At 41.5% G+C, this 21,487-nt stretch overlaps 3 protein-coding genes and 1 non-coding gene across 5 annotated transcripts; 1 reads left to right on the top strand and 3 right to left on the bottom strand.

Moving 5' to 3' along the window:
* Positions 1–3,182: 3,182 nt before the first annotated feature.
* LOC127782591 (sugar transport protein MST5) lies at positions 3,183–5,119 on the bottom strand. The gene has a single exon (XM_052309862.1). It carries the CDS (start codon positions 5,061–5,063, stop codon positions 3,516–3,518), a length of 1,548 nt encoding a protein of 515 aa, XP_052165822.1. The 5' UTR covers positions 5,064–5,119; the 3' UTR covers positions 3,183–3,515.
* Positions 5,120–6,451: 1,332 nt separating this feature from the next.
* On the bottom strand, positions 6,452–16,193 carry LOC127782461 (vacuolar sorting protein 18). The gene is made up of 23 exons (XM_052309653.1): positions 15,928–16,193; positions 15,632–15,844; positions 15,377–15,516; positions 15,176–15,271; positions 14,707–14,774; positions 14,210–14,311; positions 13,224–13,362; positions 12,956–13,096; positions 12,752–12,871; positions 12,557–12,613; positions 12,395–12,454; positions 11,883–11,990; positions 10,855–11,015; positions 10,318–10,396; positions 9,658–9,720; positions 9,359–9,492; positions 8,898–9,003; positions 8,417–8,605; positions 8,027–8,254; positions 7,666–7,821; positions 7,194–7,358; positions 6,981–7,097; positions 6,452–6,904 (listed from the first exon to the last, which is right to left on the bottom strand). Exons 1-23 carry the CDS (start codon positions 16,109–16,111, stop codon positions 6,728–6,730), a joined length of 3,003 nt encoding a protein of 1,000 aa, XP_052165613.1. The 5' UTR covers positions 16,112–16,193; the 3' UTR covers positions 6,452–6,727.
* An 870-nt stretch (positions 16,194–17,063) lies between these two features.
* LOC127782366 (uncharacterized) lies at positions 17,064–21,215 on the top strand. Of its 2 annotated transcripts, XM_052309542.1 has the most exons (10): positions 17,065–17,217; positions 17,301–17,601; positions 18,017–18,175; positions 18,719–18,766; positions 18,884–18,946; positions 19,105–19,197; positions 19,296–19,439; positions 19,878–19,985; positions 20,277–20,328; positions 20,408–21,214. In XM_052309542.1, the coding sequence occupies exons 2-10, from the start codon at positions 17,506–17,508 to the stop codon at positions 20,440–20,442; spliced, it is 798 nt and encodes a 265-aa protein (XP_052165502.1). In that variant the 5' UTR covers positions 17,065–17,217; positions 17,301–17,505; the 3' UTR covers positions 20,443–21,214. The 2 variants fall into 2 exon arrangements, with proteins under 2 accessions (XP_052165501.1, XP_052165502.1); XM_052309541.1 differs by having other exon boundaries at positions 17,064–17,601; positions 20,408–21,215.
* TRNAL-AAG (transfer RNA leucine (anticodon AAG)) lies at positions 21,146–21,226 on the bottom strand. Its single transcript has one exon. It is a non-coding gene; the product is annotated as a tRNA-Leu (tRNA).
* Between the last annotated feature and the right edge of the window lie 261 nt (positions 21,227–21,487).

Raw genomic sequence — 21,487 nt, 5'->3', positions numbered from 1 at the left:
CGGTGGTGGGGGAGTGGAATTGCTGGACTGGGCCGGTTGGCTGGACGAGATGATGGTTGATGGCCCATGCGGCCCGTCTCGTTTTCGCATTTTTATTACAGATTTGCTAATAACTGTGTCGTCATATTTTTCATTGAAAATTTGTAGTATGTGTTTACTTAAGTCACTAAATTAGTTGTATTTATTATGATATAAATTTCTAAATTACATATATAGTTTTAAAGTATTTATAATATAAGTTCCTAAATTACAGATATAATTACACTAGTTATATATATATATATATATATATATATATATATATATATATATATATATATATATTTATAATTATACTAAATTTATACTATAATTACCATTTGACATATTTTTATCAAAAATCAGATAGACCATTTATATATGTGAGTACGTTACAGTTGTATAACGGGATCTAAGAGATTATTTTGGGGCGGTTTTTGAAGGATTGGGATTCGGTGACATACCCCCGTGACATTCTCGGTGACGTTGAGTCACTGACATGTGGGACCCACATGTGCCTGCACCGACATGTCACCCATGTCGGTGGCTCAACGTCACCGAGAATGTCACGGGGGAATGTCACCGAATCCCAATCCGTTTTTGAAGGAGGGAACCATATCCTCTGACATTTACACAGTAATGTTACGGTGTGACATTCCTTCAATCCACACCGTCCATTATAAATCAACGGCCGTAGATTATTTGACATGCAATCAACCAAACTAATTAGTAGATTGTGTAGTGTCCCTAGATCAGATATTGCATTTTCAAGAGGCAAACATCGTTGACCGATGGAAGAATCGACATATGATGATAATTATGTTTCACTTGTTAGATGCAGCAATTAGCACATTATCCTGGAGGAAGTGAATCCCTGTGCATCAATTTTGTGCTGCCATCCTCCGTCAAAACAGGGCAATTCTGAATCTTCAAAGATGAAGAGACTGCTTTAGTGCTAACAAAAAAAAAATCCTTCCCACCTATTAAGTACATATACCTACATGATCTGCTAGTTAGTTTAATTAGTTAGATGCCAATTAGTCTGTGGCCGTTGATTTAGAATGGATGGTGTGGATCGAAGGAATGTCATGCGGTGACATTGCTGTATAATGTCAGAGGATACAGTTCCTTGAAGAAGTGGGAGCGGTTTTTTAGAAGGAGAGCAACTATGTTTGTTTTTAAAGTAGTTAATAAGATATTTTTACCCTTTTTTCATGGTTAAACTCCTACGAAGTTTGACCAAATCTATGGAGAAATTAAGCAACACTTATAACATCAAATTAGTTTCATTAAACTTAACATTTAATATATTTTCATAGTATATTTGTTTGGTATTAAAAACGCTGCTATGTTTTCTTATAAAGTTGCTTAACTTAAATAAATTTGACTATGGAAAAACATCAAAGCATATTGTAATATAAAACTGAGGGCGAGGAAATAAATATTTAATGGCTTGTCTGATTCTTGGTAGAGATGGAACTGGGTTTGTGGACTGTTATATTCTTCTTTTTTTTAAAAAAAAAAGAAGAATGTGGGCTAGGTGAGTGGGAATTATCAAAATTTTGAAAAAGATCCTCCCAAATAAAATTAATAAGTCCTTGAAAAAACAGAACATAAAGAAAAAAAATAGGGAGTGTTTGTTTCACTACTTCTCAAATCTTTGGTATTAGTAGGATAGCTAATGAAATGAACTGCTTAAGTATTGTGTTTTACCTTTTTTGCAAGGGAGGAATTTATCATTTTTTTACAATTGGACTAACTTGTTAAAAAATCATGTAAAATTCATGAATTCGGATGGAACACCTAAGTATTTTTCAAAATAAATCTACTCTACATAATATAGGGCATGTTTGACACTGCTCCAGCTCTCAGCCAAACAGTTTCAGCTTCACCTAAAATGAGAGCGGAGTTGGGTGGAGTGCTCTCACAAAATGAATTAGAGATGTGTAGCTAGGTTTAGGGCCTGTTTGGCACAGCTCCAACTCCAACTCCACCTCTCTTGGAGCTGGAGCCCAGCCAAACAGTTTTAGCTCCACCTAATATAAGAGTGGAGCTGGGTGGAGCGCTATCACAAAATGAATTAAAGAGGTGGAGCTAGATTTAGACAGCTTCATATAACTCCACTCAGATTCAACCCCTGAAGCTAAATTTAGGAGTTGAAGCTCTACCAAACAGACCCAACTCCTAAAGTTAAATTTAGGAGTTGCAGCTCTATCAAACGGGTTATTCAGGAGTTGCGCCTGGAGTGGAGTTGTGAAGCAGTCTAAACCCAGCTCCACATCTCTAGTTTCATTTTGTGATAGCGCTCTGCCTAGCTCCACTCCCATTTTATGTAGAGTTGAAACTATTTGGCTGGGCTCCAGCTCAACTCCAAGAGATGTGGAGCTTGAACTAGAGTTGTGCCAAGCATGCCTTTAGCCTTGATTAGAACATATTGACACTTTTAGCTTTTAAAAAGTTTGTCCAAAATAATATGTATTTCAATGGAAGTTACCATAATATATACCACAAGGAATGCTCACTGAAATTTATTTTTCAAAAAAATAAAACAAAAAACTTCAAACCAAGTAGCTAGTGTCTGTTTATCCCAACTCATGTTACCTACTACTCAAATCCTAGGACCAACAAATATTTGCGCAGGTGCAACTCTGTTTTTTAAAAGAGGCCACGGCAGCGGCGCCGGTGGCGGCAAACGTGGAGAGAAAGGAAGTGATGGACGCCTAACAATACCACGAACAAGAGAAGGAGATGCAGAAGGATATGGGAGCGATGGTGGTGGCTGGTTGTCATCGGAGGTACGAGGAGGCCCGGCACAATGCCCTCTAGCTACAGTCGAGGATCTCACCAACAAGAACTACATGTGAGTTCTGAGGGATGGCTGGGGCAGAAGAAGAAGGCAAAGTTTGTTGTTTTTTTTTTCTCTTGGAGTTCAGCGATAATTGCAATCCATTATTTGCTTTTGTTTCACCAGGTTGTGGTATAATGCTTCATTGTATTTTTTTTATTGGATCTTCCACGTATTGTTTTCTTTGTGTTGCAATAAGTAGTTTTCAAGTGTTGCATCTATAGTTAAAACTGTTTAACCCGATCGATGAAACATTTCTCAAGAGTAACGAAACATTCTTTCTTTTCAAGATACACATAACTGATACATTTTTGTTGAAACATTTTTTATTGGTTAGTGAAACAGTACTCTACATGCGCGGCAACACCATGCGATATTTGTAGCGCTCTCCAAAGAATTTACTACATAAGAATTTCATAAAAAGAAAACACCTATAAAATTCAAACCTATACAACAAATACCCTGAAATTAACCTGCCCCGACCAAATTCTAAAGCTCCCCCCTCCCTGAATTAATTAATTAATTAAAAACCTGTCCCTTGAAATTAATTAGTTTAATTAATTCTTGCATTACCTAATTACACAACCTGCCCATTAATTCTCTCTCTATATATATTCGCGTAACTCGTAAAGGGTAATAGTATATGTAAGAGCTAGACGTTGTGGCTTCTGCGGTTTCCTCCTCCTCCGGCGACGTCGTGGGCGGTGACGTAGCTGCCCCAGAACCAGTGCCGGCTCCAGACGTGGTTCATCTCCTCGATGGGCACCCCCTTGGTCTCCGGCAGGAAGAGCGCGACGAAGGTGGTCATGACCAGCATCCACCCGGCGAAGAAGTAGAAGAGGCCGAACTTGAGGTGGCACAGCATGGTGAGGAACGCCTGCCCGATGACGAACGTCAGCATCATGTTCACGCACACCGCGATGCTCTGCCCCGCCGACCTGATCTCCAGCGCGAACACCTCGCTCGGCACCAGCCACCCCAGGGGCCCCCACGACCACGCGAACCCGGCCACGTACATGCAGATGAACAGCACGAGCAAGATGGCGTACGACCGCGACATCTCGCCGACGCCCCCGACGCCGAACTGGAGCGCGATCAGCGTCCCGACCACCACCTGGGAGATGAACATCTGCGTGCCGCCCTGGAGGAACAGCACGCGGCGGCCGAGGCGGTCCACGGAGATGATCGAGACGACGGTGGCGAACATGTTGACGAGGCCCGTGATCACGGCGGACATGAGCGACGCGTCGCCGGCGAAGCCGATGGTGAGGAAGAGCACCGGCGCGTAGAACATGATCACGTTGATGCCGGTGAGCTGTTGGAAGCACGGGATGAGGATGGCGATGGTGAGCTGCGGGCGGTACTTGCGATGGAGGATGTTCCGCCATGGGTGCTCGATCGAGGCGGCTTCTTCGCTTGCCGCTACCATGTCGTCGTACTCGTCGTGGACGTCGTCCGTGCCGCGGATCTTGACGAGGACGCGCTTGGCGTCGCCGGCGTAGCCGCGGGCGATGAGGGAGTTTGGGGTGTCCGGGAGGACGAGCGCGCCGAGCGTGATGATGAGCGCGGGCACGCCGGCGAGGCCGAGGCCGATGCGCCACCCCCACCCGCCCTCGATGCTCGACGTCGCGTAGTTGATGAGATTGGCGGAGAGGATGCCGATGGTGGTCATGAGCTGGAAGCCGATGTTGAGCATCCCGCGGAGGTTCGCCGGCGCCATCTCCGACAGGTAGAGCGGCACGGACTGGTTGGCGAAGCCGACGCCGATGCCGAGGAGGATGCGGCCGAGGATGAGCATCATGACGTCGGTGGCGGCGCCGTTGAGCGCCGAGCCGGCGAGGAAGGTGACGCCGCCGCAGAACATGGACCACTTCCGGCCGAACACCCGGGTGACCCACGCCGCCACGAACGACGTCGCCAGCGCCGCCAGGTACAGCGACGAGGTGAAGAGCGTCAGCAGCTGGCTGTCGAACTTGCAGTACTGGTTGGTGTCCTTGCTCGCCTTCGCCTGCGCGTACACCGACGGGAAGAACTCGCTGAGGAAGGAGTCCATGGAGGTGACGCCGCCGGAGATGCCGATGTCGTAGCCGAAGATGAGGCCGCCGGAGGAGGCGACGAGGCAGGTGAAGAACACGAACGCGGTCATCTTCCCCGGGTACGTCTTGCCACCCACCGTCTGGACCATCGCGCCGCCCGCCATTGCCGCCGCCGATCAGCTCAGCTCAGCTCAAGCTCAGCCAAGCTCCGGCGAGGAGGGAGGAGGAGGAAGAGTAGGAGGGGAGGTGTGGGGTTCAATTCCTTTTATGGGCAGAGAAAGCAGCGTCGCAATGCTGTCCAATGGCTGCACTGATGGATGAGACTGTTCTTTCTATTTCTGTTCTTGTAGTTTGTGTCCTGACAAGTTGCTAAATTTAGGAGCATTTGTTCAGAGACAGTTCTCTCTTGGTTTGTTCTTACAGTTGGTTTATTTACCCATCTTTTACCCCCTACCCATGTGATGCTGTGGGTTAAGATTGATTAATTGTAATGCCAGTCTTATCCTTTTCAATCCATTTTTAGACTTTACTATTTCTTTCTTGGCCTTTCAACTGATGAAACCTCACGTCCCTGCTAATTTGCTTTGATTTACAGATGATTAACTGTTTTAGTTACGATTTGCCTACCCTTTGTGCGTGCAACTCTGCAGGTTAAATGTGTGTCATATTTTGATTGTGTGCAATTTGCCGATATGCTGTGACACCTGTGACATGTTCTTAGCATTCTGATTCATGCCATGAACTCAGCATGGACCCGAAAGAAAACACCATGTTTATTATGACGGTACATGCTACATGCCCATGCGGTGCAACGGGATTGCGAGGCTATTTTGGAGGGGCAAGACTCCGGTGCCCTCTACTCGTAGTATTATACTACAAGTAGAATTAATCTGAACCGTTTATTATTAAGGGTAAGTTGATAATTTTAATAAATCAGTTTAGGGGTAAATTTGACATTTATATTTTTTTTACCGTCTCGGTCAGTGTAAGGGTTGGTTGTATCGTTGATATTCCGGCCGGCGGCGAGGTTGACGGAGGCGGCGGACGAGGCAAGGGCGATGATGGCGGCGAGTGTGAAGGAAGGGAGGAGACGTGCGGCGTCGGCTCCAGATTCGATTTGGGAGCCTTGCATCCATCTTTGGCTGAGTACCGAACGAATGAGAGAGAGGCTAGGGTTACTGCATAATTACAATTATACTTCTCCACAAATATTTTTTTCCTAGACAATATTACCCTTCCACGATTCTACTACCGTTATATGAGGTGGTAGTAGAAATAGATCTAAACCCTTGGATCCATTGAGATCAACGGTTTAGATTATTTTCTACTCCCAGTAGAAAGCACCGGAGTGAAGGTGAAGGGTTTTTTTTTTCCAACGAGGACGTCTGTGCTTTTTAATTTTAAGTAATTAAAAAAAATCAAGTGACAAATAGTGCCCCATTTTGCGATTGTTTCTTGCAGGTTTACATCACAAAAATGCTTTTCTGTTTTTGTTTTCTGAAGTTATCAAATCTTATTTCAGATATTGACGAAACATAATTCAGCGCCTATATGCCCTAACAAATCGCAACTTTATTATGAGCAAAGTTGATGAAAGGAGGCATGTACAAGAGCCCAAGTGAAGTGGAAGATGATGTTTCTGTACACAAACTATTCTGGATAGGATAGCTAATGTTCTGCTCGTCAGAAAGATACACGAGCTGGGCAATTATCAAAAACCAAAGCCACCCAACCAGAAATTGGACATGAAAGAGCATATATTCAGCATTACAAAATCACATACAAACTCGAAAAACATTCTATTCCATCTCAGCTTTTACTAGTAGAATCATATAGACATGGTCATTGGAAGAATCTTCTGACCCGTTGGTTGCGGTTTAATTTCCCACGAAGCCTTTTCATCAGACTCTTCAGGGAGAATGAAAGGCAATGAAATCTCCTTGATCATCAGATCGCCGCAGAAGGGGCACTCGCTCGCTACAGCATCATCCAGCTGGGACCTCAACTGTCACAAGAAACATGCATGGCATTAGTACAAGAAATGCAGATCTCGGGATTTCGTAGTTTGGATGTGACCAAACCTTGTCAATTGGTGTCGCACTGATAATAGATTCACCATTCATGTTTCCGCCATTTTCCTTTGCTGCTTTCCTGTCCATTAGGCTAAGCCGCTTTTGGAGGTCCAGTATTTTTTCAGCCTACAGGTAAATGAATTCATCCGTAACTAATTGGTACAAGAGATTGAACTATCAAAATAAGGAAATGAACAATTGAAATGTTGCATAGGGACTTACTTGTGTTTGGCTGCTATTACAACGAGTTACATGTGCGATCAAACAATTCGCATGAAAGGCATGTCCACAAGGAAACACATAAAAGGGGGCCATGTGTCCGGTAGATGTGTAGCTTCTTCCTACCTGGTGCAGTCCTCCAGCAGTCAATATTTTGCGCTTGCACACCTGTTAATGCACAGTGAGGAGTTAACACCATGATATAGCAGCGAAGACAGTTAGTACATAAGTTCATAAAACCATCTGAATCAAAATGGAAAAAATAATTTTAAGTGTACTTGAGAAAACAAGCAATACCAAGAACACAAATATTAAACAATATAGCGTGGGGGTCATCTTTCCTCTTTGTTGCATATTTGCATCTTTACTTATTTGAAACGAAAACAAGGAAACTCATGTAACACCATATAAAGAAAAGAACAGGCACAACATTAGTTAAACTACACCATTTTGGGTATCGTGAGCAGTTTCTTACCCCACATTCCTCCTCACGATCAATTACAGTGTATCTCTGAGCAAGGGCACCAATATCACTTCTGATGTTGTCTGCCCCACGAGTAGCATCATCCATCTCCTGTTTCAGCTGATCGATTTGGCTGTCATAGTCCTTGAGAGATTTGCATATTTCCTCCTGTTTAGACAATATTTTTCACTGTTAATGCTGAGAAAAGAGGTAATGCAGAAAATGTGGACTAGTAATAATTAACAACGAAATTTATTCATTCAGATAACTTTTTTGTTAATAAGAAAATTGCAGTTGTGGATCTTCAACAGAGAAATGGACATTAGGAGGAATTTTTCTGTAAAGCAACTGACTGCCTGGACTTATATCTTACTTTAAAGTCATCGATCAATACGAAGTCTGGGAAAAATGGCAGGATATCCTCAATCTTCAACAAGTTGTTAGTCTCTGATAGGAATTCTATAGCTTTCTTTATGTTCTCCCTCTTGACTCCTTTCTCTTGCTCAATGACATGCTTTGCAACCTTAAGCCACAGCTTCTTTCTAAGTTCTTCATCATCTTCAACTTTATCTGCTTCTGCTTTTGCAAGCTCTAAGTCCACCTAGCAAGGACCAAATTGAGTAAAGGAATAAGAAAGCCTCATAAAAATAAGAACACTTCAAAATCCTACACCATCAATATGCGAAAGCGCAAGGGATGCTTATTGAATGGAATTAGTAGACTCTTAAAGAAATGATGAAACTTAGTGAGGAATGAGGTTTACCGTTAATGCAAGTGCAACAGCTTCTTCATGCATGGACATCATGCTGTAAATGCGAACACAAGCACGCATTCTCTTCTCTTGAAGACATAGACGCAGAGCATATTTGGGGTCGTAAAAGAACTCAGGGCCATTTGTCTGTCCTTTACCAAACTTAGTGTCCAAGAATTGCAAAAGCTGAGACTCATCGTCCTGCACATGAATAAACCAGAGTACACATACAAAATCATTAGTTATATGTGTTGACAAATATACGCTTGACTGGTATGGCATTGACAACCTCATAAGAACCACCAGAAACATGAATGATGAATTGAGTGCAAAGTAAGCAATTACTGCTATTACAGTTTAATGTTTCCAACACATAAAAAAGAAACATACACAACAAAATTAATTACATGATATTTTTCCTAATTTGTAAGAATATAAAGTGTAATTTCACACACAGCAAGAGCAACAAATAATGCACTACTGGAAGAGCTACCTTCTTGGCATACAGTGAGAGCAACAAATTATGCACTCCAGGATCCTCATTGTTCAAATCTTTTACACAGAATTCCAAGTACTTGATAACTTCGTGTGTTTCATTCCTGCAAGAGTTGAATTCATCACATCATCCTGATTATGGAAATCAAGTTGGCTACATAGAATTGCAGTTTGTTCCAGAGCTTCTGAACATAGGGAGTTTAGGCATTCTTAGATTTGATTCGAATTATCACTATCTGATATGGGATTTAAGTGTAACAGATCTAAATTCACTTCCACCAGTAGCAAAATTCGTTTCAATAGTAACAATGTTTTTATATATAGCATTCAGAGTTGCCTGGTGTGATAAAAGACGGTAAGGCTGTCAACTGTTAAGATATCACATAATATTAAAGGATTCATATAGTATTATAGAAATAGGGGAATAGGAACGTATAAGAAGCCATTAGCATATCATACTTGGCATGTGGTTCGCTCATATAACGCATCATTGCCGGTATAAGCTTCCCTGGATTCAACTTATTTCTTGCCATCATCCATGATTCAACAGTTTCATAAGCATCTAACATGATTAAATCTGGAGCAAATTTATACTGCACAAAAACAAGTTAAAGAGCAACGGCTAGAATTAAAAAATATTAAATGTGTAATTTTGTGTAAAACAGAAAATGTAACCTTGTTGTGGTAGAATCAATAATAAACTTATTTTGAGTTCTATACTGCAGCATTCAAAGAATAAATGTAAAGCCATTATGTACCACAAGGTCTACTAGAACATTATGTCGCTGAAGAACTTCCAATGCCTTTCTTGCTTCTCCTTGCTGACAAAGTAAATAGAAAATGCATAAGGACTTGACATCTCAGCTAATGCCAATGGGTTCCAAGTGCAAAAGGTACCTCATATAATAAGTAAAAAACTTGTATTTTCAAGATAACTGAATGCAATGATTTTGAAGCAATTGGCTTCAAAGAAAGATGTGCAACGAACTCCAGTAATATTATAAATGTTTCCTTTCCAACTATTCTACAAAGAAGAATGATATAGAAACTACAGTTGCTCAAGAGAACAGATAGAAGGGAAATTTGATGTTAGACTATGGTAAGAATGCAAGATCATGCTGGCATTGAGCCTGCTCAAAGCATAGCCTAGCCTGAAATATCTGGCTGGCACAAGCCCCATCCCAGCACATGTTACATGAACTGTTCTATAAAATAATCAATTAGTTTGTGGCATAAACAAGCTCTTATCACCCATTATAGGCCGATAATCAAGGTATGCATATCTTTGCTTGCTCAAACATATTAGCAAACATAATGTTAATACTAGCTAGCACTTGGCAGATTATAGTATTTACTATTGTTATGCTCGACACAAATTAGTATTTAACACCTTTAGATGATAAATGCCTGACACTGACCTGAATGTAATGATGAACCACAATTTCATGTTGCTCCTTTAAACCAGCAAAATAAACCAGCTCATCCACTCTCCCATAACTGCAAAAGGTTTCAAGGTACCAGTTGGGGAACACATATAATCAGCAACACAACAAATGGAGAGAACACACAGCCATCTTATTCATGACAAGTCAACAGAATTGCATAAACTAAATAATGAAATATTTTATAGTCTATCCATTGATGCAGCTTGCAGTCTTGCTGCATTTCCCCTTTTAAATAAATGAGCTATTGAAGGCTCAAAGATGATATCCTTCTTAATAGAACAAATCCTACTGGTTGTACACAAAGCCCTGAGTTTAAAGCAAATGGACATTAAATCAGGTCCTTTGTTTGGCAAATGTTCAACAATTTTAAATATAGTATTAATGTATGGAATATTAAAATTATGCAGGTTCTATCCAAAGATATGTAAGTTACCTGTACAATACATATATGAGAATTTAAACAACCTAAAATACCAGTGAAGCATATTGTGCAACAATGGTACCACATACCTTTCCAACAGTCTCATTGTTGTTGCCTCATCTAATACATCTTTGCTATCACTTAGAAAAGCACGGAATTCATTTACTATTGAACGATATTCCGAGTCTTTAGAATCTGCTACAGCATTTGACGTGGCTCCTGTGCCATCTTCCAACAGGAGGCGATTAATCTACAAATATTGCACCAAATATACTGGATAAGCCCCCGCAATAATCACAAGTACAAGTATACTGAAACCAAGACTGAAGAAAGATTTCCAATAGCAATGGAACATATCTTGTATTACCCAGGGCCGGTCCTGGGGTTTTGGGGCCCCAGGGCAAAAACTTATATGGAGGCCCCTACATATATACATAAACTAATTTATATATTTATATAGTCTGATAAACACATACCATTTAATATTCGATGTGACAAAATTATCTATATATAACATTTTAAAACTCCAATGAGAAATAAATAGCAGTAGCGAGCAGAGAAGTCGACCGGCGGACGATTGACACGAGCGTGGTTACTGGCGAGTCGCGATTTGCCAACTTGCTGTTTTCGTTTGCGAGACGCCGAGAAGTCACCGAGAGCGCAGGAGCAACGAGCGGCGTGACGTGATCGAGGCGGCATGACGTGAGTGGCGTGATGTGATCAAGGCAAAGCGACGGGAGTCAAATGAAGATTGCTTCGGCTTCGCTAAAACAGGCCTAACGATGGACTAAAATTCATTTTCTGTATTAGGCTATTCAGCTATCTAACTTAATATAGATCCATGGCACGTGGACTAGAATTATACAATACATAGTATATATACTGTATGTGCATAGGGGGGCCCTAGATTTTGGGGGCCTCGGGCGGCCGCACGGCCTGACCCCCCCTAGGGCCGGCCCTGGTATTACCTTTTTCTCAACAATACAGAGGACTGTGTATCTTTGTATTAAGAGCAGGAAAAAAAGGATACGTACAAACAATGAAAATAGGACACCAGCCTTCTTGTCATGAAGACTGTTATATTAGTTTAGAAGGTTGAAAAACAAACAATTGGTACCTTGTCCAAGTACAGCTCAGTAGCCCAAGTTGAGATCATTGTAATCTGCATTCTGTCATCTTTCGTTATGTTATCAAGCCTTCTCAACAAGAAAGTCCTGAGAGCATCCTGTCAAGTTGAGGAAGATAATTATTTCATAAATAAAATCACAATATTCTCATGTATCATGTAAATAGTTACACTAGAATGAATCCTAGATCGTACCAAAGCATGACAGAACATTTCCTCTATGTTTTCACAATGTTAACGGCATTATATTATATTTCAAATTATCAATCTTGGAACTAGCAACACTTGAACTTTGCATCAGTGACAAAGATCAGGAAAAAAAAACAATTGAATACATCAATAAGCAAAGATATCTCAGAGAAGCTCTTGACAATATCAAATGGCAGATGAGTATTTTAGAAAGATAGATCTTACACAAACATGCAATAATATACCATATTAGAAAGTTCAGACTCCTCACAAAAAAAAAGAAAAAAGAAAAAAAGAAGTTCAGACTAAACTACCTGCTCACCAACAGATATAAATTTTAAGCTGATCTCCTCAAATGATAGGATATAATTCATCTGAAACCAAGAGAATATTTTTTTTAGTATCAACGTGAACAGGACAACAAAATCTTTTTTTTAAAAAAAATAAGGAACAGAATTAAACAGTGTGGGTTTAACCTTTGCATAGAAGGAAGCTGCTATATAGTACTCTTTTGTATTGAATGCAGTATCAGCCTACAAAAGAGAAGATATTTATACAATAACAGAAGTCATTGATCATCACAAAACAAAAAAGGTCCAGCTTATCATAGAGGGAAAAATAATAAAGGAGAAAAAAGTAGTGCATGGGATCGAAGTGCAAATAAACATCACCTGCACTAGATAGACTTGGTCCCTCTGGAAGGAGTTACGACAATGTGACAGTGCCGTAGCATATTCTTTCATGTCCAGGTATACTTGCCACATATCACGACCCTCATCAGATGATGAAATCTAAATATATAGCTTCATCAGCAACACAATTCTGGACTCTGAAGGCAATTATTACATCAAAGAAAGAATCAGATAGTCTCTAACCTGGAATATAGAATTTTCATCGTATGCATAGAAAAGCCCAGTTGATGCATCACTACAAAGTCCAATTATTCCTTTTGTAACTTCTGGTGAACTATCGACTATAAGTTCCTCCACTATTTGCTGGCTGATTCTGTTCACTACCTAAAAATCACAGGTTATGCTTTTGCTTTGTAAAGGAATACATAAAACAACAGGGAAGACAAAATAGTGACAGAAAGCAAAATGAATCACAGTGAAAACAGTATAGATTTTTTAAAAAGAATTGTACCTTAATCTTGTCCCTGATGAGAAGCAGAAAATGGAATTCAGACAATGCAAATGACCTTGGCTTGATACCAGATTCTCCCAATTTTGAGTAGTCAAAAAAACCTTTATTTTCGACAAAGTTCTCATCCCCACTTGTAGAGCTGCAAAACTAAATTTAGTTTAACAAATTACTATAGAAAATACAGAAAAAAGTAATTATATGGTTATTATTATAGAATGGGAGACAAACTAATAAAAGAAGTGCTGCAAGTTATCCCAAAGGAAAGAAAAAACAGTGTCATATTAAGATCCTAAGAGTTCATGGAGCCGAACTTCATAAAACTGTAAAAGTAGTTCTTTTATATATAATCATCAAAATACACTTAAGTAAGAAGGTGCACACATGCAGTGTGCCAGTGCCAACACCTGGCTCAGCGAGATTGGCATGCATGTCTCTAAAGAGAAGCTCAAACAGCTAGCGGAGAATTATCAAGTTTGAAGTGCATAAGGTTTGCAATATATAAAACCCTGAACATTCATTAGATATAATCTTCTAAGGTACTCATGTAGTCCTATAGTTCTGTTCATAGATAATATCCAGTGACATGATTGACATCAAGTTCTTGAAGGCATAACATTGATCATTAATTCTTGTATGACTATCATCATTCTACCACACTTTATATTTATATTATTAGTAAGATGACAATTTGATTATCTTGATGAGAAAACTATATTGTTTTTCCTGAGGCCAAAGTAGCTACTTTACATTTCCCTAAAGAACTTATGTTTAGGAGTGGGGGATTACATTACTTGCCACATTTCTTATAAGGTCAAAAGGCACACCAAGGCTCAGTCTATTAGAAAAATATGCCCACTAAGAGAATGCTAGCAGCTTAGCAGTTCAATGACATTTGGATTAGATAACAAAGAAAACATAAGTTAATAATCCACTTCAGTTACATGTTACATGATGGAATCAACTTAAATCCAAAAACTACAGTTCACCTGTGTTGAGCTCCAAAATTCAGTTCACCATGGTAAATTCCAGCTCCAGAAAGCCATCCAAAATGCTTAGCCCTTCTTTGCTTGATAAAGAAATGTAATTCACTGGATTCCATGCAATGGATACATTGTCATAAGCTCACTAAAAGAAAGTATTCTAGTGGGTGGCACAAACTGTAGTTACCACTGTATAGTACTGTATAAATCACATAAAGTTAGGGCAAGTACTATAATGACCCATATGTTGCCCCTAAGAATGCCACATTGGATTGAGTGATGATGTGAAGGAGAGAAGTGAGGAGAGAGATGATGAGCCACCCCTAAATCAAGAGGCAACCTCCACACAAATTTCAAGAAGGATGTGAGAGTATTAGATATATTGGTATTTGTGTACTAGAGGTGATACATTGTATGGATTGCCTCTTAGTTTATGAGTGAATAAAATAGATAAATTTGGAGGTGGTAGTCACATCTACCATAGCACTTGCCCTTATACTCACCTATTTGGAATATCTCCTGGGAGCTCCATAAAGTGTATCGCACGATCAGAATAGCTAGCAAAAACAGTCTGTGCAATATAGTTGTTATTAGATATTACATCAAGAGAAAATGAGTAAACAAATAAATCTTGTAGGGCTGAAATTCTGGAAACCAAGAGAAAATCTTCTATAGAAACTGTTGGCATGCAATGCTGCTCTCTAAAATGGCAAAAGGCATCACAAGCTGTTCTAATCACGCATATCTCTCTGTAAGAAAAGAGGCATACTGACTTCGCGTAGTATAGCACTTTCGAGGTTACTGAGTCACGTTATCAAATCAAGAAACACCGTCCATGAGGACTTTGATATCCAAAGTGAAAAATCTGGGTCTTTCTTTTCACTAAATTCGATCTAGATTGCTCCCATTACATTCTATAATGGTGTATGTCTCCGAAATTTGGAGCTGATAAAATTGAGCAATTGTACTTACTTCTAATGAACCGATGCCCGTGAATGAGTACAACCGTGTTGGCGTGACAGCCATCACATAGAACCTTGTGGCGTTCCCAACCACGGCGGTTTCCATCTGCACAACCAAATTCCTCCATCACGCCCATTCCAACCAAATAACACCAACACAACACAAGTACAGAACCGCAGCCCTCGATGGCCTCTGGCAACAAACTCGAACCTGCAGGCCCTTGATGCCCTCCTGCAGCTCAGAGAGCGTAAAGAGCGACTTCACATACTTCTCCTTCTTGTCGGCCTCGTCTACTGCAATCTCGAAGATCTGCCCATCCTCTGTCCCCAGGATCACCTCCTTGGTCGACGCTACAGCACCGAAACCACAAACAACTCCACAATCAAGAACAAATACACAGCACGGACTGCCGGAATCGAGACACAATTCGATCGAGGAACAGTATATGCAGTAGTATTAGCTCACCTTCGGTGATGGTTTGGCGGTTCCACGCGACGGCATTGACGAGGACGTTGCGGAGGCGGGGGAGCAGCTTGGGGCGCGGCCACCTGGCGTGGTGGTAGTACGTCTCGGCGCCCCCCGGGTGGACCACCGTGGCGACGCAGTGCTTCCCGCCGGGGTCGAGGAAGACGCGGTGCACGGAGTGCTCGCCGGAGCGGCCGGTCCCGAGGTCGAGATCTGCAGCAGCAGAGGAGCGATCAGCGGAAGCGCGAGGCGGCGGCGAAGATGGCGGCTGCGAGGGCGAGGAGGGGAGGACGTGCCATGGGCGTCCTCGAAGGAGAAGTCGTGGCGGACGAGCCATCCGCGGGAGGTGCCGAGGACGATGACGTCGCTGCCGGCCGCCATGGAGGTGACCACGCCATGGCCCCTCGCCGCGTGCCGCTCGAGGGGATCGACGGAGAAGAGATGCCCGCCGGGGGCGAAGGCGGCGGCGGCGGCGTCCATGGTCGTCGGAGTCGCAGTCGCCTCGCCGGCCGGCCGCCGCGAGCTCGTCGGAGGCGATGCGATTGCGGAGAGGAGACGACTCAGCCCGTGGGCTAAACGGAGGAGAGGTTTTACGAGCCACGCCTTCATGGGCCGCGGCCCAATTTCAGAAGCCCAATACTCTGGCCCATTATTGTAAGAGAATTCAATAAACAACGAGTGCCCAATTCCAATAAATACCATCAATAAACGTGAGTTCTATCAATATCATCGTATGACTTTATCCTAAAAATATCGTTGTTGTTAGAGTTTTGTCCCTTTCCGTTAAATACATTGTTAATCCTATAGCACTTAACAGAGGGATGGCAATAAAACCCTAACGACAATAGTATTTTTGGACAAAGTTGTTTGTACAAATGATATATCCTGACTAATGAAAAGTGAAACCCAACATACAACTAAAATATGCCACATCTGATGAATATTAGTCATTGGATTCACTAAATAAAAAAAAGCTATAATCAATTTTGGCCATACGATGAAACTTAAGTAGCAAAAAAACATAGGGTGTTCTGAACCCTTCTAGCAGGTAAGAAGAACTACATACGATAGAAATGTACACCACTGAAAAACCGATCTTTGCTCGATCGGCGAAAATTACAAATATCTCGGTTCTTTTAAGAACCGGTGCTAAAGAAGGTATTTAGCATCGGTTAAAATGTCTAACGGCACATTGCTATTGTTAGTACCGATACTAAAGATTATTGTAGTCTCGGTTCAATTTTTGTCGGACCTTGTATTTTGTGAAACTAGCATTCACCGATGGTATTTTTTGACTTGGATGTTTGTCAAGTACATTTCTTGATTTTTCTCTCAATGTAAACGGGCCGAAATATAGTTCAAATTTCCGGCCCAATAGGGCGGCCCAAATGGACCCGACACGAAGCCCAGCAAAGGCAAGCATTCCAAAGTGGAAGTGGAACCCTACTCCGCCGCCGGCGCCACCACTTCTTCCCCCCCGACGACACGCCGGCCGCCGGTCGCCGGAATCGATTGCGGCGCGCTCCCCAAGCAGCAGCAGCAACGCGGGAGGAGAGGCGGGCCGCCGCCGGGGAGGGAGCAAGGTGGTAAGCTCCATCCCCCTGACTGGGTTTCACCCTGGCAGCTACCCAATGAGGAGTTGCGCTTCTTCTCTCTGTGGAATTTCTAGAGTGGCTTGGAGGAGGCACGCGGTGGCCGGAGGAGCTCTGAGCCAGCACCACCACCACCAGCAGCGTCACCTGGTGCTCAGGCCACCCGCGCCGCCGCCCATTGGCCTTGCCCTCGAGCGCTTCTTCTCCGCTTCATCCCGGCGCTCCGCCAAGAGATCCGCCGCCGCCGCGAAGCAGAGCAGCCAGCCACCGCCGCCGCCGTCGATGGACGGAGGTGAGCCGTTCTATGTCGTCCGCAAGGGTGACGTCATCGGCATCTACAAGAGCCTCAGCGATTGCCAGGCTCAAGTCAGCAACTCGGTAAAGGCGACGCCGTCCTCTTTGACTGCTCATTCTAGCATTATGTTTATGTGCACTCACCATCTCTCCTCACAAATACAGAAGTACAGGAATCAAACACTTGCTCTCCTGTCGCATTTCATTTGCTATGAATGTCACACCATAAGCAGACATTTGCACTTCATTGTAGCTCAGCTGTATTCCTTGAACGAAAAGATGGGCTACTGCTTTATAGTACGCATTATGCAGCTTTGTTCATGCGTTTCGCAGGATACTAAACTTATTGTTGTGGTAGTGGGTAGAGAAGTAAAGATTAGGAGATAAGAGTGATGAGTGTCATTGATGCAAAATTTAACCTTCTCTTGCTGGTAACACAACGACATTAACGGGTACCTGTAGTCAAGAGCCATTTCTTATGTGAAGTATATCTTACTAGGTATGTGATCCTTCTGTGACGGTGTACAAAGGCTATTCTTTGCGTAAAGAGACAGAAGAATACCTCGCTGCGCGCGGTTTAAGAAATCCTCTTTACTCCATTAATGCAGCAGATGCAAGAGATGAATTATTTGATGACCTAGTTCCATGCCCTTTCCAGGTAAAGACGATGTATGTTTGTGATTTCAGCTTTTTTTCAGAAATATGCCTCTGCACTTGCCAATGTTGCATAGATATGTTAACGTGTTTCCTATTAAAGGATCATTCTCTGTGCCCCCATAGTGTATTGTGCAATGCTAATTTGTTGATGTACAGCATTTTCAGCCTAGACATTTATAATGGATCTTACCTTTCCAGTTACCAAGCACCACTTCCTTAATTATATTCGCATTTTCTATATATTTGTTTGACCTTATTACCATTTCACTCCATTTCATTATCTGTTTGAACTTCAATCATGCTACACATTATATTAGAAAGACATATATGATCATCATCAGAGTATAATGGCATGATTAATATAGTATACGTAAATACTGAATGCTGAACTGCCCCCAATTCTCAGGGTCTTAGTTTTTCTCACATGTAGTTTCTCATACCTTGAATGTTGAGTTGATCATTAAGTTATATCCACCAAGGTTGTTGCGTTACTATTTGATTCTGTGTTTGCCCATAACATACTGTGTGCCGCTTTTTGTTTCAGCAACCTGATGGAACTGGGACTTCTACTTTAAAAAGGCCACTAGAGATGGTAAGTATCGATCATTTTCAAGCTAAGTGTTAAGATGTGTTTGTGTTAAAAAGTGCCCGCTGTAGAAAATGTGTTGCCTACATATCACATTCTCTCACCAACAATCATTTGCTGAAGGAAACTGGACCGTCAAAGAAACAGCCCAAAGTCTCCGAACAAGAACCATTACCTAATAGTTCTGTGAGTATGAACAATGGAATGTGCTAGCTATAAATGCTTCTGCCTTCTTGCTTGGTTATTTGTCCTAGATATTCAGTACTAACATTTGTACTTGGGGACTTGTCTTCACTACAACGAAATGCTGACTTGTTCTCACCAGTGGACTTCATCTTATACAGCTCTCTTGTCTTCTTGAATTTGATGGTGCTTCTAAAGGAAATCCTGGGAAAGCAGGTGCTGGAGCAGTAATAAGGCGACTAGATGGAACTGTGGTATGTACACAGTACACCTACAGTACTATACTGGGGTGCTTTCTTAATCTTCAATTATCATGACTAACTGGTGATGTGTTTTTACTGTTTGACTGGAGATTGCTCAACTACGGGAGGGTTTGGGTATTGCAACCAACAATGCTGCTGAATACCGTGCATTGATCCTAGGGCTAACATATGCTGCCAAGAAGGGATTCAAGTATATACGTGCTCAAGGAGATTCTAAGCTTGTTTGTAACCAGGTTTGTGTTTTGGTTGAACCTTCACTACTATTTTTCATGCTTTAGCCTAGAATCATCAGGAGATAACTGAATGTTGTACTGCAGTTTGTTGTGACTATGCACAGTCTATCATTCTATTCAAACATTAAATTTCCAACAAATAGAATTTTTTAAAAGCAAAATTTTTAATCTGTGCTTTACTTGATCTGTCATGTTCTTCAGTTTTCCTCACCAAAGAATTTTTTTATCAAATTATCTGTGCTGCATCCATCAACATAAGTGCAAGTTGAGGCATCAGTACATATTTTGAATCAAGGCCTTGATTATCAATGCCTCAATGGATAACAAACTCTGTTGGAACTAATCACTACAGCTCGTTGAAGAGCTTTTCTAGCAGGTGGCAGCTCTATCAATTTTAATGTTTCTTAACATAAGTAACATGTTGACTTTCTGGAGCAGGTCTCAGATGTATGGCGTGCTAGGCATGATACTATGGCTGACTTGTGCAAAAGGGTTAAGGAAATTAAGGGAAGATTTCATACATTTCAAATCAACCATGTTTTGAGGGTAGGTGTTCCATATATTTGCTGTCTTCCACGCTTGCTGTATTTTATTTTATATCAGCTATCATTCCGGTATGGCATATGAATTTTGGCACCACATTACATTATATTGAATTAACTCTTTATTTTCCATTGGAAATTGGCAACTCCCTTATTTGCCCCTCTGAAACTGCCTCTCCAATGGGCAATCATCACACTTCTTCATGTACTATTAAAATTTTTAAAAATCACTCCAAACTACTGGAAGCGAGAACTTCAATCACTGTACCACTCACGTTTGCTTATTATTATGTAGGAATTTAACACGGATGCTGATGCTCAAGCTAACTTAGCCGTTGAACTTCCTGGTGAGAAATTGCTTTCAGAATTCACTTTGCATGCTGTTACAGTGACTTAGTGTTGCACCTGATATCTTCCTTTCTACAGTTGGCGAAGTTCAAGAGCAGGCGAACTTCCTATGACCTAGTGATTGCGATCGAGAGTAATTTGTGCATTGCACCAACTTTTATCGGAGTGAAGCTATGTGGCAACATTCTATTTCCAGTTGATCCAGATGGTCAGACCCAACGACTTGAATGTGGGGCAAGTTTCACCAAGTTTACAGTTAGCCAGCATGTTTGCTAGCTTGAACTGCAATGCTGACATGGTAATTTCAGTGGGAGGAGATAGTCTCTAAATTTCTGCGTAATGGCGTAGGGATGAATGATTAGAACTGGAGGCTAGCAATTATGCTCGTTCCCAGTAGCAATACTACAGAACTGTTAACTATTTTTGAGCCAATATGAGGTGATGCAGCGAGTAGATCCGTGTAACGAGGTACAGATTGAGATTGGCAGTATAACAAAATACAAAGGGATACTGCAGCTATTTCTGTTGCCTGTTCAATTTATGAATTGAAAGGAGAAAATAACACGGGCTATGTTGTTTGCAGTGCCAAAAAAAAAGTAAATAAAGATTGTCATTGCTAAGGATTTGAAGATAGCTACAAAAAAAGGGTAACAAAGTTGTGTCGGGAGTGGAACAAAATTGTTTGAGTGGACTTTATTGTGAATTAAAAGGAGCATTTTTGTTTGCATTGTGAAAAAAGTAAATAAAAATTGGCATTGCTAACTTGCGAAGGATTGGAAAATAGCTTAGGAAAAATAAAATGGTAAAAAGACATTATGTTGAGAGTGGGATTTGAACCCACGCCCTTTCGGACCAGAACCTTAATCTGGCGCCTTAGACCAACTCGGCCATCTCAACTTGTTAGTACGTTCGTGTATAATATTTATTTAACTCTGTAACTCTTCCTTGCCTATTGTCCTGTTGATTCAGGATTCCAGGGGAATCCGGTTTGAATTTCGCGAAGTACAGACTTTCCAGACCGTGTCGAAAACACAAACCACTTGTTTTTCGGTCAAGTTCAAAAATTTTCAAACAGAATTTTTTTTTTGACAATTTATTTGGATTTCACCAGTTTGTATGTTTAGTAACAGATTCCATGAAATCTGATGATATCGCTCG

Source organism: Oryza glaberrima, chromosome 8, assembly GCF_000147395.1.
Source record: "Oryza glaberrima chromosome 8, OglaRS2, whole genome shotgun sequence".
Classification (NCBI taxonomy): Eukaryota; Viridiplantae; Streptophyta; class Magnoliopsida; order Poales; family Poaceae; genus Oryza; species Oryza glaberrima.
Note: the sequence above shows the minus strand (reverse complement) of the source record. Positions and strands in the feature narration are given on the sequence as shown.

Bases quoted from the DNA above. Each gene is read 5' to 3' on its own strand.
- LOC127782461 (XM_052309653.1), bottom strand. From the start codon at position 16,111: ATGGACGCCGCCGCCGCCGCCTTCGCCCCCGGCGGGCATCTCTTCTCC. The intron at 7,822-8,026 runs GTAAGATATAAG...TTGTCTAAACAG, and splicing joins TATTGATCGATGACTTTAAA to GAGGAAATATGCAAATCTCT. The intron at 7,359-7,665 runs GTAAGAAACTGC...GTGCATTAACAG, and splicing joins ATCGTGAGGAGGAATGTGGG to GTGTGCAAGCGCAAAATATT.
- LOC127782591 (XM_052309862.1), bottom strand. From the start codon at position 5,063: ATGGCGGGCGGCGCGATGGTCCAGACGGTGGGTGGCAAGACGTACCCG.
- LOC127782366 (XM_052309541.1), top strand. From the start codon at position 17,263: ATGAGGAGTTGCGCTTCTTCTCTCTGTGGAATTTCTAGAGTGGCTTGG. The intron at 17,602-18,016 runs GTAAAGGCGACG...ATATCTTACTAG, and splicing joins AGGCTCAAGTCAGCAACTCG to GTATGTGATCCTTCTGTGAC. The intron at 18,767-18,883 runs GTAAGTATCGAT...CATTTGCTGAAG, and splicing joins TAAAAAGGCCACTAGAGATG to GAAACTGGACCGTCAAAGAA.